The sequence below is a fragment of the Phycodurus eques genome, chromosome 2 (genome assembly GCF_024500275.1).
Source record: "Phycodurus eques isolate BA_2022a chromosome 2, UOR_Pequ_1.1, whole genome shotgun sequence".
Classification (NCBI taxonomy): domain Eukaryota; kingdom Metazoa; phylum Chordata; class Actinopteri; order Syngnathiformes; family Syngnathidae; genus Phycodurus; species Phycodurus eques.
Window position 1 is genome coordinate 6,427,929 of NC_084526.1, and position 18,362 is coordinate 6,446,290.

Here is an 18,362-nt window from a genome sequence, read left to right on the forward strand (position 1 = left end):
TCCACAGACTGTCCCACTCATTTTTACATAAACATGTTCATTGTACTCCAATAAACTGATTCAATTTTTTTCTCAAATCACTTTATTCAAAGAACTGCAGAATTTTTTTCAGTGAAACCATCAGTTCCAAACAGTAGCTGATGGAACCAAACACATAGAAGGAATTTAAAATCTGAGAAGTTGAACATTAAAGACTTCCAGCAAATGATATACACATTTGTCACAATGTGGATACCAAACAAGGGATTAAGGACAAGTAATAAAATGCAAACGGTCACTACCTGGCTAAGTTTTGGTGGGAAATTTTTCCAAACAAAATGTCTAAATTAACATTTTGAAAAGAATAATCTTAAGGGAGGTTGCTTGAAACAATCAACCTCCCACAAGCGTACAGATTAGAAATGTGCCAGGACCGGGAAGAGGTGTAAAGCAGCTCGTAGATTTTCAGGAATCCAGTTGCATCATTTCAATAACCATCTTTGGAATGAGTCATACAAAATATCTCTCTCTATATATATATTTTTAAAAAGCAGAGAAGTCTCAGCCTAGTAATGATCTAAAATAAAGTGCATTGTGGAGGCAATAAAAAAAATATATGTATATGCAGAGTTCAAGGACCATTGAGAGCAGCCGCCATATTGCTGATGAGCGGTGACTTGAGTTGAGGAATCAGGCTGATCATCATAAAGTTGTTGCTTGAATACTTGTTCCTCACAGCCTGCAAAGAGAGAAACACTTCTCACACTGTGCTTCTCATGTTGAACTCATTGTGCTCACCAGCCACTCACCTGGAACTTTGTCTTCCCGCTATTTACCATCACAACATTTTTGGCCATGTGCTGCATGATGGGCTTCAGGTGTGCCTCTTCGTACGTCGAGTAGTATGCCTGTGTGGTTGACTGACAGGTAAGACAGTAAAATAAATACTTCTGAAAAACGATTCCATTAAAAATCAAGTAAGCCTACACACAACTCAGGCCCTTGCATAAACAAAATTACCACATTGTTGCAGCTTATTATCCAACTGACCCAAGATAGTCCATTCAGCAGCAGCTGAGAGAGGCACATAGCAGCAGCAGCAATCTCAGAAGGGTGATAATGCACCATTTGGTAGTCAATGAGGGTCAACTCCATCAGATACTTGGCCAGTGTATGCCTTTCTATGTCTGACTGGAAGAAAACATGCCCAAGCGAGACATTTATCATAATGTGGATCAGCAAAAGTAGACACCTGACAATGCTTAATGCAATTTGGATAAAACGCGCGAATCAGTCTGTCAACTTGAACTACACAATCTCACATTAGCCACTTTTGAAGCTCTTCCTGAGGAAATGTAGCGGAACGGGACGTCCGAGTTGAAAGTTGAGGCGCTTCAGAACCAACTGCTCCATCTCCAAAATCTGAGCCTTGGTGAACGCGTTGTCCGTAATGTAGGCAAAGTCTCCCACCTCTGGAGGATACATCTCCTCATACTTGCAGGCAAGCAGCATTGCAGTCACACCGACAAGCTGCAGCTTTCTACGAGAAACTGGCTGAACCTGCAGGGCAGGAGGATGGCCTGTTAGTTTTTTTTCACTTAAAAAGGAAGCTGGCCAAATTCATATTCGGCTTGAATTGTAGTAATTAGCCAAGAAAGGGGCCTAAAAGCTGAAAATACACCTCTATATTCATTTATTGCACTTTTATGGCAAAATTGTCAATCAAATGGGCACATCCATCTTGGCCGCAAATCAAGGAAGTGACATCACACATGCTCTAGCTCACCAGTTTGCGAATAGACAATGCACATTTGACACATGCACATAAAACCCCCCAAAAAAGCCAAATTTAAACAAATTAGTACAATTCAAGGCTATTACTGTGTACTAACCTTACTAAAATCAAGTGATTACAATTGCACAAATGAATAATGCTTCAAGGAATACATCAATTACAAAATTATAACATTTTCACATGAAGACGTATTTTGAAGGCACGACAGAAAAAAAACAAAAAATAGTCAAAATTATGCTTCGAGCCGGTCTTATACATTTTTTTTTTTTTTTTTTTTTTAAAGAGGCTTAATGGCAGCTACTTTAAGAGCTTTAGGAAACACGCCTGACTGAAGTGAGCAATTGATTATTTGCCGCAAATCAGCTACCACAGACGTCGCAATAGTATTGAAAAAGATGGTATTTAGGCAAGACAACTTGATCGTTTCAGCTGCTAAACCGTTTTCTCTACCAACCGTTTTCTCTACAATTTTTTTAGTCAACTGTATCAAATTCTGACATGGTAATAGTTTTTTCTGGGTGACTTCATATGTAGCATAAATTTATCATTTTGCTGATTTGTGCTAATATCTAACCTGATGATATTGTATTTTTCAACAAAAATAAGAACATTCTTTAGATTTATGTTAGGAGTTCGGGAGCTATCTGATTAGGGGCGTTTGGGAGCTTGTCAACTTCAGCAAAAAAAAAAAAAAAAAAAAAAACAGCAGCAAACTGAATGAGAGTACTGTTGAGGTCCTTACTGATGATTTTAGAAAAGTGTTGCTGTCTAGCCCCGACTAATGGCCTCTTTATACTCCTGCAGTCGTGCAGCCGACAAGGCCTGGATTGCATCGCGTGACAGACGAATTGGCCCGCACGGCCCCTCTACGTAGCTTGACGCGCACACGGCAAAAAATTGTTGCTGCGCATAGAACACCGGAGATCATCTCTCGTGATTGGTCCGTTTTAGTCACATGCTGTGATGACGTATCTGATCAGCAGGCCCCTTGGTTTTACATACCATCTACGACGCCGCCGCCTTGAACCATTTTGCAGCATAATTAAACGCATCATCTGGTCATCTAGGTCCATTTGTTCTAGCAGACACTGTTCCACGGTGACCATTGTTGCTGCTTTGTTTAAAAAATCTCCCCACTATGGTGTCCTACCAAATACCAGCCGTAGCGACACCCCCAACTTGGAGGTGAACTGCAGTACATTTTCAAAACTGCGCGCGTGGATCGCGCTAGAGTATAAAGGCAAATTACACGCGGGACAGCCGCAGTGATGTCAGCGGGGTCTCCGCCCGCGCGAGTATAAAGAACCCTTAACTTTTGGTTGAAATTACAAAGACTGTCTGTAGAGTTCAGTCAATTTGGAGTTTAGTTTTTCACCACTTATATTCTGCTTTCCTACACTTAGATTTAGAGGACTTTACCATCATTGTGCTCCTCCACGGTGTTCTAGGGAACCTTAAGATTGTCTGAGTTTTAACAGGAGTGACAGCATTCTGGACAATTGAGATTTTCCAGGTGACTTTATCCAAACGTTCATCAACTGTCTCAGTATTCACAGTTTGTGACAGCTATTGTCTCCACAAACTTAGTGATAGTACTCTCATTTATGTATGTTTTTTAATAGACAGAGGTAGTGTGAACTTTTGGGAGCAAAATTGTCAGAAATAGCCATACCCTTAACTGATAGAATTTCAACATCCTTAGAGATGACCAGGTCTAAGATGTGACCTTGAGTGTGGGTTGGACTTTTTATATGTTAAGAGGTCAAATGCATCCAGTAACAAAGAGTTCTTTTGTGTTTGTTTTTTTGTTTTTATATTATTGTCAACATGAATGTTAGTCTACCGTTATGACAAAACTCTTGTAGTCAGTACAAATAACTGACTGCAGTTCTGAAAAAATCCTCCGTAAATTTTCCATTGTATCTTAGAGGTCAAGAAATGATTAAAACGATAACCTTTTACCAAAAAATGAATAAATAAATAAAAGGGAGCTACAATCACGCAAGATAATTTCTTTACACTGAAATAATGATTTAAAAACAGCAGCAATACACCCTTGTCAAGATGTCTGCGCACCCCCCCCCCCCAAAAAAAATTCTGAAATTGTCAATGAAGCTCACGGATAGCGCAGTACACATTTCTTTCAGCCACTTATCTAATTGCCTGGGGCTGCTGAAACATTCTTCTCCAGATTGTACCAATAGGAGAGGTTCACTTAACACATCCAAACATTGCACTTTTGTTAGGAGATCAATGAAATCTCATTTCAGTACTTCTGATGACTGCTTAACAAAATCCAGGGCCCCTGTGTATATAATGACAGATTTTTTCAAGAGCCATTAGTCATCATATCGTTGGTAAAACACTACCTTGGTAGTGTACTTGCTGCAAAAACTTTTCACATCCTTGACAGCTCCATCACCAACATTGAATGTTTGGGGTGCCATTTTTTCGTTGTCTGATTTAGTTTTATACATTTCAGTGGTGGTGGGGGATTAGCATTCTTCGCCAGGGTCTTGTTAAAGTGTTCAAATCTATTTGTTAGTCTGATATCAATGTTTTGCATTGACTTGCGTCTTCTTTTTTTGGCCCTTCGCTGTAGCGACCATCCACAGCAGATCTCTCTGGGTTTAAGAAGCCAGCTGGATTCCTCAGTAATCTGCTGGTGTTCTGTCTCCTTTTTTGGATGCTGTCCCATATCTTTAGGTTTTGCTCCCAATAAATTAGGTTCCGCGCCATTATTTGGCGCGGAACCTAACTTAGTTGCCGCCCCTTGCTACACAGACACAGCAAAAGGGCCACTCTGTCTGCCTCACTGTCTCACAGCTCTGCACCTTGATTAGCTAGGCTAGCTAGCGTCACTAATCATGAAGTCACTAAATTACTAATATGCCATTTGCTCCTGCTTTCATACAGTGCAGATGCTTTTTTTGTTCGCGCTGCTTGCGATGCCTCTGTTCACATTTTTCTTGCTGATAAGGTTGTTTTTCTCCTTCCAAAGAAATTAGAAGCAGCAAATCCTGGAAAGTTTTAAACCTGATAGACAAAAAATACCCAATTCCAGAAGATGTGCAGGCCATGCCTACGTTGTAGCCATGTCATGATGGTTATATCTATTGCGCCGTAGGAACGCAGCGACAAATATAGATAGAAAGAGAGAGAGTAAGACAGAGAGAGCGAGTGCGAGAGCAAGAGAGAGAGAAAGCAACAGTGTTAACTGAAGAATACGAAAGTCTGGAACATGCTATTTTTGGTACAGTAAGTTTTTTGGGATTTTTTTTCCAAGCCCTTCACTTTTGGCAACAGATGTGAAACTAGGAAGCACAGTAATTCCTTTCCTCATGAAAGCGACCCGCCTATGATGAGTACTGTCAACAATATCACCATGACCAAGCACACAGATGTGGTAAGTTTGGATAAAATGTGAAATGTCAAACATTTAAGCCTTTTTTATCTTTACCATAACTTTGTACTGTACTGGGTGCTTTAGGACTCGTTAAAAAAGTGCTTCAATGTAACGGACAATCGGTTATACTGGGCGACACCCCGCCGCCCCTATTAGTTAGTGTTCCAACGAGGTTCCACTGTATTTTCAAATCAATAAAAATATGAACTTTTCACTGCTGCAAATAATTAAAAAAAAACATGAAAAACATATCCCTCTACCAAAAGTCCAGAAGACTACATTAATTGGGATGGATCCTACCTGGAGAAACCGATCGAGGATGGCAACAGAGCTATACAAGGTCTCCTGCAGCAGCTGGAACCTGGCGTGAACCTGGACCATCCAGTCGATGAGAAGTGCTCGCATGCGCTCAGTAACATCATAACCCTGCATGTAGTTAGCACATACAGCCTGCTCTACCTATGCAAAGGAGCAATGAGACACAGAGTATATTACAATGGCTGAAATTCGTATTTAACACGTCACCATTTTTTCCTCACTTCCAAAGGTGCTATTGAACTGAAAATTTCACCATATGTTGGGAACAACCCAAGTAACCCATACATACAAAATAGTAGAACACATAAGATCAGAAATTAAGTTGTGTGTAAAAATGTGAAATGACAAGGGGAAAAAAAGTACTGAACATGCCAACTGGAATTTATGTAATAGTTTGCACAAAGGCCTTTTTTTGCAATCTCAGCTTCAAGATGCCTCCTGTAAGGAGAAACAAGTTGCATGCATTGCTTCTGGTGTGATTTTTGCCCATTCCTCCACACAAGCAGTCTTCAGTTTCAAATCAAGGTTGAGAAAAGAAGACCACGTAACCTTCAAAATTTGAAGTTCTTTCCACAGATTTTCGATTGGATTCAAGTCAGGTGATTGGCTGGGCCATTCTAGGAGGTATCTTTTCCCCCTTTGAAACCAGTTGAGCGTTTCCTTGGCAGGTTGTTTTGGATCATTATCCTGCTGAAATGTCCACCCTCGTTTCATTTTCATCAACCTCTTAGATGGCAGCATATTTTTGTCAAGAATGTATCAGTACATTTGCCCATTCATTCTTCCTTCAACAACACTGGGGAACAATTTGAAAAAAAAAAAAAACAATTCTGTTGAGTTAGATTTTTATGCTGATTAAAACTAAAATTGGCATGCTGATTTCAAAATTGCAGTTTTTTTTTCTAGCACATCAAGTTTTTTCTCTTCACAGCTTACCCTCCAGATAAGCAAAATTCCACTGATTAGCTGGAGTAAGGCTTGCCAGCTGATTATGATTGGACTCATCTACAGCTACATGGAAACTTGTTTGTGCAGTCACAATTGAGATTGCGGTGAGGTGTGCACAGCTCCCAATAGGTCAGTACTATCAATATCTGCAAACAGAAAGCTAGCATAGTAGGATTTAAGAGGATTGTGCTGGCTTTTCTCTTAACCTTGTAACCATGGACATACCATTCTAAGTCCTATGTCATTTTATGCAGTTTTTTGAGCTTTCAAAGCTTGTAACTATTCAATCTTAGTGTTTTATTTACATAGGTATAGTTTTCCTTTGTTCCACTTTGTTCAAAAACTTGAAAAACTGATCAGTCTTGGATTCTGCACTCTAAAATAGCTGTCAGACCTAACTCAACAAAAATTGTGTTCCCCAGTGATAATGGGAAGTTTACCAGTACCATTTGCTGAAAAGCAGACCCACACCATCATGTTCCTACTTCTGAACTTCACTGTTTGTATGGTGTTTTAGGGTGATGTGCGGTGCCATTTCTCCTCCAAACGTGGTATTATGTCATCCAAACAGTTCAATTTTGCTCTCATCTGACCAGACTATATTCCCCCAGTATGTAACTGGTTTATCCAAATGTTGTTCAGCAAACTAAACGAGCTTTGTCCTGCTTTTTTTCCCCCAGCAGCAATGGGGTCTTGTGTGGTGACAATGCATACACGTCATGGCGGCGGAGTACATTACTCACTCTTTTCCTTGTGACAACAGTACCTGCTAATTCCAGGTCTTTTTGAAGCTCTCCACGGGTGGTCCTTGGCTCTTGGACAACTATTCTGATTAATCTTTGCACTCCTCTGTCGGAAATCCTGCGAGGAGCACCTGATTGTGGCAAATTTATGGCGGTATGATTGGCTTTCCACTTACGTATTATGGCCCCACCTGTGCTCACTGGAACGTTCAGAAACTTAGATATGCACCTGTAACCAATGCCATGGTTATGTTAGTTAACAATTAGTTTGTGATGGTCTTGAGACAGTTCTTTGCTCTTACCCATCATGAAATGTGTCTTGACTCACACCTTGCCAATGAGACCTTTTTGTAGGCCATCAATTAGGACTGAACCAGCTGATACTCATTTACACTGACAAGGGGCTGGATTGCTGTTTGATTATTGATAGATTTTAAGTGTTGTCTTGGCTTTCCATGCCTTTTTGCACCTCCCTTTCTTGTGTTCAGTACTTTTTCCCGTGTCAGATTCACATTTTTACTGAATTTCTGATCTTATTTGTTTTACTTTCTTTGTATGTATGGATTACTTGGGTTGCTCCCAACATCCGGTGAAATCTTCAGGCCAATAGCACCTTTGGAAGTATATTTAGTGAGAAAAAATGCTGACATGTTAAATACTTATTTCAGCTGCTTTACGTGTTACATTGTGTAACAAGGCAGTGAAAAAAATAAATAAATTACCTCCAGGTGGTGCAGATATGTGTAGATATCCTTCACATATTCAGAGCAGAGCTGGGGCATGTAGGCATCCTGCTCGTCTACATCCTCCACTGGGAGCAGTGTATTGGAGAAAGCCTGGCACAGTTGCGCCTCCTCTTCCTCCTCCATCGACATAGCTGCTGCTGGTGCTTTAACCTGGAGCGCAACCATCCGCTGGACTGGTTTAGGATTCTGAGCACCTGCCACTTTGCCTTGTCCCCTTCTCTGGAGACAAAATTCCTGTAGTTAGGTTGGTTTCATATTTAGAGCAGATTTATTATTGGAAGGAATAAAAGCTTTCTTCACTCCGTCTTTGAATTGTGTGACTGTCACCCCAAGTACATCAGTCTAATAGTGGTGTATCACTGAGTTCCAGTGTCAAACAGAGTACCATTACCACTGATGACCATAAGTGTGCCAAAGCATGAAAACCTATTTAGAGAGGTGTTATGAATGTTTAGCCAGCAAAAATGACCTTGACAGTAGGACACTTCTACACCATTTTAAATGAATTTAGAAAATGACCTTGGCAATTGATTAAAACAAACGGACTAATGATGTTTGGTTTAGATGATTGCTTTAGATTTAAGTAAAAAAAACTTTCAAAAATAATTTACAGATTTACATTTTTTTTAAGAAAACTATTTCAACATAGGTTGCCATTGTTTGGGTTCGCAGTGCATTCTGGGTAGTGACATCAGAAATTGTTCCACCCAGTTTCACCGGTGTTTTTAGCATTAGCTACAAGTACCAGCCGGTGTCAGCGATCAACACGGTTCAGCCTTTTGAGTTCTAGTCAGTGTGAGATCAAAGACATGAACGAGAGTGCAAAGTAAAACCAGCAATGAAAATGGATATGAGAATGAAGATGACGGGCGTGAAGAAGTTCGAGTCGGTCATTTTCAGTGGAGTCTGTGGCTGCTGCTTGGGATAGCAGACTGAGAAAGAGGGTATCTGCTGTAAAGAGCCTTGCATTTCCTCTGCTGACTGTGTTCACTGGAGGCGTCAGCAGAGCTGCCAACCTATGAAAATTCACTTATTGTGATATTGTTACACTTCCTCGTCATTTCTCTACTGTTGCTGGCAATTGTTTTGCCTTACACTGAATTGAAAAGATTCTATTGTTGTTTAAGTGTTTACTGTGTAATATCAGTGCGATGGGAAGAGAAAAAGACCCACAATGAATTTGCCAGTATTTCTGTTAGAAAAAGCAATAAACAAAAAAGGTGCATGTTTTTTTACATTAGCAATTCATTTTGCTTGTGTTACTTACTCTACATTTCAATTCCAATGTTCAATATTCTCAAGAATTAAAAGTGAATCGCTCTTAATAAAGATGTACTTGAATTATTATGATGATCATTTATAATGATAGTTTCTGGGAAAATATATCATCCTCAAAAATTTTATAGGGACAAGCTTAGGTGAGTGGCCTTGGCCCATCATATTTAGAGTGGAAATAGCTGTGGATGATAAGATGAAAAGAATGATTGACAACTTCGCGAAAAATAAGTTAATGGCTGGTGAAAGTTTTTTTCCCCTCTCAAAGCAAAGATCAATTGCTCAGACTGAAATTGTCGATTTTGTAAATAGCTAACTGAAAATTACATTGATGCTCGTGCAATAAATATGCCTAGTTCATAAACCTTTGACTAGATTATTTTGAATGTGCTAATCAAACACCACAGCACCACCCTGATACCGCCTTACCCACAAGTAATTCTCAAACTTGGGGAATCACTGCAGCAACCATGTTAAATCTATCCATTGCGTATCAAATTATGGTGTTAACAAAAAAATTTCATAATTTAAAAGAATAATTCAGGGTCCGACATTAACGGCGGCCTTGGGCACTATGCCACTGTGTCAGGCCACCACCTACACACAGGCCCGCTCACGCCAGTACACATTTTTAAGTTCTTTCTATTTCTAAGATATTTTTCACCCAGTGAACATGGCCAGAAACTGCATTTTCGGTGTCGGTCTGAAATTCTTTTATCACCAAAACATCCCGTCCAAGACAGGATGTTGGGATGATGCAACGGGGGAAAAAAAACGCGACCAGCATTGCCTGACTGGATAAAAAGGCACACATTCAGGTTAGCCGCAAGAAGATAGGTGAAGCTAACGCCACTAGCCTCATAAAAGCAGCTAGTACTTTGCAGCCCTGTATAATGTTAATCTGCCCTCCCTGAGCATGCTCTAAGCAGTTTACTGACAGCCCAGTTGGAGTTTACTGTAAAACAAAGTGCACAACAAAAACAATCACCCTAATTTATTTAAATACAAGACATTGTTTTAGAAATTGCCAGCTCAATGCTAACAGTTGATGGAACACCCTAACTGACAGGCTTGCTGATATTAGCATTTGGTCACAGGATTTTCCTTCAAATAAATATTCATGCACAACACGTAGTAACACATAAAGACAGGTAATATAGGTAATATAATATTCATATATATATATAGTATACATATATTTGTCCTAATCTGTGAAAAACGATTTTATTGACATTATAAGATGGCTTCGCTCTTTTGTTTTAGCTTAAATTAAATGAGTTGCTCCATGCATACATCGCACGACACTGCCCCCAAGAAGCCAAGGCGCACACAGCAGGAACAGCAGATAGTCCTTGACTGTATAAAAAGCAGAGCTACCAACCGATAGAAATTCACTTCAAGAACAATTTGCCCAAATTTGTATGAAGGACCATATTTTCAAAGTCTTGTCAAGAACATTACCGCGGGACAGTTATATTATTTAACTGGCTAAAAATAACTCTGCATATTGTTCAACCCATCCAAAATGAGAGAGTTACCTTTCAGCTCAGCTCCTTTCTTACCACGACAGACCGATCCAGAGTCAACATCACTGCAGATGCTCCACCAGCCTGTCTGTCGATATCGCGCGCCATTCTTCCCTCACTCATTAACAAGATCCTGAGATTACTCCTCCCTTTGGGGGTAGGATCTCTTCCTTGATACACCCTTGTCTGACTGAGAAACATGGTCTAAGATTTGGAGGTGCTGATACACACTCGCTTCACACACTGCTGCAAACCGCTCCACTGAGAGCTGAAGATCGCAACTTGATGCAGCAATCAGAACCACATCTGCAAGAATCAGCGACGTAATACTGACGTCATCAAAGCGGACCCCCGTCCACCCCGTCCATTAAATGTGCCTAATTTCTTTGATTTTTTTCTTTTGGCCTCCAACTTGAGCCATGCCCATCTCCACCTGCACCTGATACCTGCTTCAAGCTGTGCCAGATGAACAGCATCCTCCTCTTTAAGCACTTTCATTCTAGAAAAGAATTGACTAAAACCATTGCCTGTTTCACTTCATTTTTCACCATTATCAACTTCAAAGGCAAATCCCAAATGCATTCTCCAGTAAATTATTAAGTACAGTATTTTTCTGTCTTTATTGGCCATTTCTGAATTTTAAGTTAGTTCATTCTGTGTTGTGACATAATCCCTAACATCGCTTTGTCGCTTAATACATTTAACATTCACATCCGGAAACTAGTTAGATAATTGTAGGCCCGTTTCCTAATTAATACAAGATGTACTCGCGGATCAGCGCTTGTCGCCGATGTTACGTGTGCTTCATGGTTCCGCTGGGACCACAACCACAACAAAATAAAAAAATAAAACAATTGTCAAACGGACTCAAACTCTGGACAATACCCGTCCATATAGCTGGGACAGTGAGAAAATTAAAGTAAGCATGTAATTAAGAGTATTTATTCAAGTAATTCAATTGCAATAAAGTAATTGAATTTCAGTAAGTTAGCACCCATTTCTGTCATGTAATGTTGATCTGACCTAAACTTATGTCGGTGGCCAAAACTTGAAAGACCCCATAGAGGTCATTGGTGTTTTAACTTTTGTCTAAAATGCTAGAGAATAATTTTGAGCTGGGATGGGCTCCAGCACGCCAGCTTGTGAGGATAAGCTGTACAGAAAATGGATGGATGGATACAGTACACAAGTATATACAATAAATGAACAAGTCATGTAAAAAGACACATTACTCCATCTTGTGATCGGTTATCGTTTTGTTTTTTTTAAACTTGCTGAAAGGTATACAGTGAAATAATTACCCAAGTACTGAGTAAATAGTGAGTAACTTCTTAAACACCTAACCTACAATTTCATTACAACATGCTGGCAATTTTTGACTTGATTTTGTTGTCACATTTCTGTGGAGCCAATTATGTATTACTCGTGCACTCACTGTCGTCTCGCCATGCTGCACTATTTGCATATACTGGCCACTCATGCCAGAGTAGCATCTGCAACATTTGCACAACCAACATTGTCCCAGACTATCGCAGTACTCGTCACTTTAAACCGCATACACTCCTTGAAGTCTCGGCGCCCTTTGCACAATGGTCATTGCACCGGACTATTGCAATATTAGTCATTCGAACTGCTCTAAATGCTAGAGGACTCTGCATCTTTTTGCACAATTGTCAAAAAAAAAAAAAAAAAAAAAAAAAAAAAAAAAAAAAAAAATATACCGGCATTACCAGATAACTATTAACCCTTTATTGCTCAGTGACTGTTTTTTGTCAATGTCTTTCTGTCTCCAAAGTGTTCTCTGTCAATTGACTGTCTGTTGTCGTACTAGAGCGGCTCCAACTAGCGGAGACAAATTCCTTGTGTGTTTTTTGGACATACTTGGCAAATAAAGATGATGCTGATTCTGATTCAGATTTTTTTAACCACAGCATGAATGTAAAATAAAATGTGCATGTGTAAATTCCAATAATGCTGTGTGTGTGCACGCGTGTGTATGCACAGCCAAAACTAAAACATCTGCAATTTACTGCAAATGTTTTCTCAAGTTATAAGTGGGTTGAAATGTCCATGTTTGGGCAGGTAGTGCCGGACGAATAATACAATACATGAACGCTGTTGATTTTGTTCATCTAAATGTAAACACGAGTCGCGCACCATTGCCTTGACGGTAACGAAGACCTTCCCAACGTGGTCGCCACATAGGCAAGATGATCAGCCTGGCTGGCTTATCTAGTGTTAATACCTACACCCGGGAAGCCCAATAGAAGACGACGTGTGAGGTCATGTGACTTTCTTGTGTCGTTCGATTGGTGAAATAGACTTAAACGTCACTAGCTCTTAAATTGGATCGGAGCAAACAGTGCACAATGCAGAAGTTGTAGTCTCGCGCATGAAATAGTTGATAAGCAATAATTGATCAATATAATCAGCAATCAACATTTAGATCATTGTAACGGAGTCAAAGTACCGTCACTTTTTAACTGCAGAAGAGGCGGAAGTGTTTTTTTCTGGTCTCATCAACTCCTGTGACTTATCCAAAGCAGGTCCTGATCATACAGGCGGAACCACAGGCAGATGTGAGGACATATTAGTCCGCTGCGGCGTAATATTCAGAAATTACTTGTGTAGATGGTGGATATGTGGAATGGATCACGTGTCAGCTTTCAAGGAGTACGAAACAGCCTATGACGATAGCAACGACGACTCCCCTGAGGAAAAACTCATCGGATCTATAAGACTCACATAAATGGCCTATTTTGAGTTGAAAACGGCGAATTTCGCCAAAAGGCAACTGATTTGCATGTCTGTTCTTTACCTGAGTGTGGCTGCAAGTCCAATAATATGACCACAAAGTCGATCATCGAACTGCGGCCAAGGGTGCCTTGTGCCAAGTGAAAACGTGTTTCAATAGTGCCTTGGTGTCAAGTGCACACACTCTTATGTCTGAATGTCTGGTGTTCGTTATGGACAGTTCGTGACGAGCACAGAAGTCCAATAACAACACCACTCGGGTTCGGACCGCCAAGGTCCCAGTCTTTGGCCGCCGCCCAGCTCACACAGCACCCAACGCCTTTGGCCTTTCCCACAGGTGGTGAGCCCATGGGAAGGGGAACCCACGTTACCTTTTCGGGCTGTGCCCGGCCACTAGCCAATCGCTATTGAGCCCCACCTCCAGGCCTGGCCCCAGAAGGGTGCCCCCAGTGACACAAGTCTGCTCAAATGAAAACGTGTTTCAATAGTTTTTGTCTTCATAAGGGTTCTTTGAACTATGCAAACATGTCAGATCATATAGCCAGTAGCACACACCATAAATAAATTAAAACATTGAGAGTTAATCTATATGATCGTATTGGCCATGATTGGCAGACCTCACTCACGGATTATCAGTACTGGAATTGGCGGCATAAAACCCTCATCGGAGCACTCCTAATTATACATAGTGCGCACAACTTCAAGACACAAAATAAAGCATTGTTGGAATGTCACTGCTAAGTATATATTTTAATAATTTTGTAATTGATTTATTATTTTAAACAACTTTAATTTGCGCAATTGCAATGCTTTGATTGTATTGAGGTTAGTACAGAGTCATCACTCTGAATGCAATTGCACTAATTTATTAAAGAGGCTTAAATAATAAACATGCTAAATACAAAATAATCACTAAAACTTAACATACTGTATAATAAATATACAGAACCAGTATAAGTTCAGACAGGGCCACCACAACTTGGCTCATGACGCTCTTAACGTCGGACGCTGATAGTTTATAAATTTGTTACACTATTTCAAATGTATAGGTCAGTGGTTGTACTTTAACTTGTGTCATTTTCATCATAAGCATAATAAATTTTGTAGTACTGTAAAGCCAGTGTCAGCTGACCTACAGAGGCTGCCCCACCACCATTCCCCATGACATGAGAAAAATCTAAATAAAAATGAAATGAAAATATATGTACAAAACATCTATTTTTAGATGAGCAGTAAAAGTTGTCTTATCCGTCTGATTTTGTGATGCATTTCCGGTCTAGGGGCGAAAAAAAGGTAAACAATGTTGTGGCCACTGTGCATACTCCAATACTTTGGTCAATGTAGGACAGGGGTGTGCAATTTGTCTTACAAGGACCGCATACAGAAAAGAAGCGGGGAGATGGATATAATAAAAATTATGCAAGGGCCACTGACATTCTTTACCTTTAATTCAACAACAATAAAGATTTGCATATCAATTATATACATTAGTTTTATAAAAAAAAAATAAAAAAAAAAGAAGCTTTTTTTTGGATTTGGGGTGACTAACAGCACTGTATCCTAATAGAATAGGGGGTGGATCCATTCTGTAATGAGCAGCAGCATAATCGCATCTCCACATTTGAAACCAAAATAAAAATAAAGCAAACCTTGGCACAGAGCATAAAGGGGTGCAATCATGGTTGTATGGGAAGCTGATTCAAAATTTAAGAGCTAAATTCTGACTATACGGAATTACAGATGCAGATATCAAACGCGTCTTTCCGACTGATGTGATTATAGTTTTAATATTTGGAATTTTTGTTCAAGATAGCTAACATAATTGTGACTAGTCAAAACGACATCTGTACTTCAGTTTTGCAAAATGAAAATACAGATATCAGCAATGTCATTTTGCCTTAGGACAAAACTTTGACCATTCATGTCATTTTCTCAGACTTCTACAATTCAGTTGCAGATGTCTGTAATTCACCAGCGGGTCTCTGCAGCTGAAATGTAGATATATGTAACCTTTGTCATAAATCCACTTCGAGATCGTGATGTCATTTAGCCTAGTTAAAACTTGATTTAAGATATTTGTAAAGGGACATGTAGATATCTTGAATATAGGTGAAATAAAGATAATTTGAACTGGAATAAGTAACTTGTCAGTTTCCAATTGTAGACTTCTCAAACTGGCGTTACAAATAGCTACATTTCCACCATATGAATTACAGATATCTGCAACTGATTTGGAGATATCCAGAATGACAAACCCCATCCACATGAATTGCAAAAGTGATGTAATTTATCCTCGTTGAAATGCCCTTGCAAATTATGTGAAAAGGCTAGGAAGACTGTATTTCCGGATTTCAAAAAAGTTATTTTTGGTTAAACTGAATTAAAGATGTCTGGATCACATATCCAGTCAAGCCTTTAGTTGTTAAAAAGAGTTTGCCACTAATTCACGCCATTTGCTGTTCTTTATTGGTGTGTTGAACATTTTTGGTACCATTTTCAGCTGTAAATAATTTCGTTGCAAAGCCAATGTATGAATATGAAAAGGGCGAAATTGGCCGCACAAATGCCAGTCAGTGGACTCGTGGGGTTTACCACATGATATGTGATTGGTGGAAAACAAGGAAGTGAGAGAGGAGAATTAACATCACCGTGTTGAGTACTGTTGTACAATACAGCGGCAAACGATTACGGTAGTAGTTTGGCCAACATTTTCTTTTTTGTCGAATACGTGACTCCATGTCAACTGGGGAGGTACGAGTGTTAGGAAAACAGCATGTTCTGAAGAATGTTAGTAAAATTCGGCGTAACAAAAGTTACCTTTGTGACGCCCGCTGCACCAGGACAGTTGGTAATCTCTCCAAGAGCAACTTTCGCCATCCGTGCCATTTCGATTCTACCTTTGACGAGATAGCTTAACGACTGGAACAGGCTGAAAAACTGAAAATAGGAATAAAGCAAACGTAGCCGCGCGTTACCTTACGACCCTACTTCAAATACAAAGGAAAGAAAGAGACAGAGCATACTAAAGCAGGAAAAGCGAACAAGTTGGCATGTATCGACCAAACTAAAATGCCCGTGACCGTTAGCAGCATTCAAATCGAGCAGCGTCAAATGTGATTGGTCAACGCCCCTGACTATAGATATACATAACCACTAGAGAACTTCTCGGCTGGGATATGAACGTAGGCAGACGGCGCCGCCATCTTGAACCGGGACTCGCCAGTCCCATCCATCCATCCATTTTCTGAGCTGCTTCTCCTCACTCGGGTCGCGGGCGTGCTGGAGCCTATCCCAGCTGTCATTGGGCAGGAGGCGGGGTACACCCTGAACTGGTCGCCAGCCAATCGCAGGGCACATAGAAACAAACAACCATTCGCACTCACAGTCACACCTACGGGTAATTTAGAGTCTCTAATTAATGCATGTTTTTGGGATGTGGGCGGAAACCGGAGTGCCCGGATAAAACCCACGCGAGTGCCCGGAGAAAACCCACGCAGGCACGGGGAGAACATGCAAACTCCACACAGGCGGGGCCGGGGATTGAACCCTTCCATTCACTTGTATTGAGTTACATTTGTTTGGCTCCACTAAATTCATCCGAACTCGTTGAATTATTTGCCGATTTTGACACGGATGGCCTTGTTGCAAACATAAGACATGAAGTTATAAATAGAAGGCAACATATATATGGGCTTCAATAAAAAAAAAAAAAAAAAAAAAAATGTTTACAGGCAGCACGGTGGGTAGACTGGTTAGAGCGTCTGCCTCACAGTTCTGAGGACCGGGGTTCAAATCCCAGCCCCGCCCCGCCTGTGTGGAGTTTGCATGTTCTCCCCGTGCCTGCATGGGTTTTCTCCGGGTACTCCAGTTTCCTCCCACATCCCCAAAACATCCTTGGTAGGTTAATTGAAGATTCTAAATTGAGGGACAGAAAGTTGGTCAAAGAAATATGGCACAAAAAAGTAGAACTACAAACTTAGTGAGGATAATATGTGAATCTATCAAACCATTGTCACCAGTTATCTCTGCGAGACTAGCTCTTTTCAATATCAGGTCACTGGGTAATAAATCAATGTTGATTAATGAAATGTGGTAAGCAGAAAGTAGCTGTAATACCATTTTAAATGAGGCATCACCAGAAAATTTTAAGTTTATGAACAAGTGTCGAATAGGGAAAAAAGGCGGTGGTATTGCTGTTATTTTTAAGTCATTATTTCAGTGTAAAGAAATTATACTCGGCGATCTTAGCTTTTGAATGTCTCTGTTTTTTAGTTAAAGGTGACCCAAAGGTTATTGTTTTAATAATTTATAGGCCTCCAAGATACAATAGAACATTTATGGAGGACTTTTCAGAACTGCTGTCAGTTATTTGTATTGACAACAACTGCTTTGTCATAACGAGAGACTTGAACATTCATGTTGACTAACGTGGGGAAAAAAAATAAAAATAAAAAGAACCGTCTGCTATACTGGACACATTTGACCTCTCTCAACATATTAAGAGTCCAACCCACACTCAAGGTCACATCTTAGACCTGGTCATCTATAAGGATGTTGAAATTCTATCAATGGACATTAAGGATATGGCTATTTCTGACCATTTTTGTGTATTCTATGAATTACAGATTCTTCCAAAAGTTCAGACAACCTCTATGTCAATTAAGAAAAGGTACATAAATGAGAGTTGTGCCACTAAGTTTATGGAGACCATTGCTGTGCCACAAACTGTGAATGCTGAGACAGTTGATGAACGTTTGGATAATTTCACCTGTAAAATCTCAAATGTAATGAATGCTGTCGCTCCTATTAATACTAAGACAATCTTGAGGCGACCTAGAACAGCGTGGAGGAGCACAATGATGCTAAAGACCT

General features: G+C 40.1%; 1 protein-coding gene across 1 annotated transcript; it reads right to left on the bottom strand.

The window, feature by feature from the left end:
• Positions 1-8: 8 nt before the first annotated feature.
• Positions 9-16,719, bottom strand: LOC133415069 (G2/mitotic-specific cyclin-B2-like). The gene is given in 7 exon segments (XM_061700884.1): positions 9-718; positions 789-899; positions 1,030-1,170; positions 1,294-1,539; positions 5,481-5,639; positions 7,912-8,154; positions 16,308-16,719. Coding segments are annotated over 7 exon segments (1,077 nt in total). The 5' UTR covers positions 16,377-16,719; the 3' UTR covers positions 9-610.
• Positions 16,720-18,362: the final 1,643 nt, after the last annotated feature.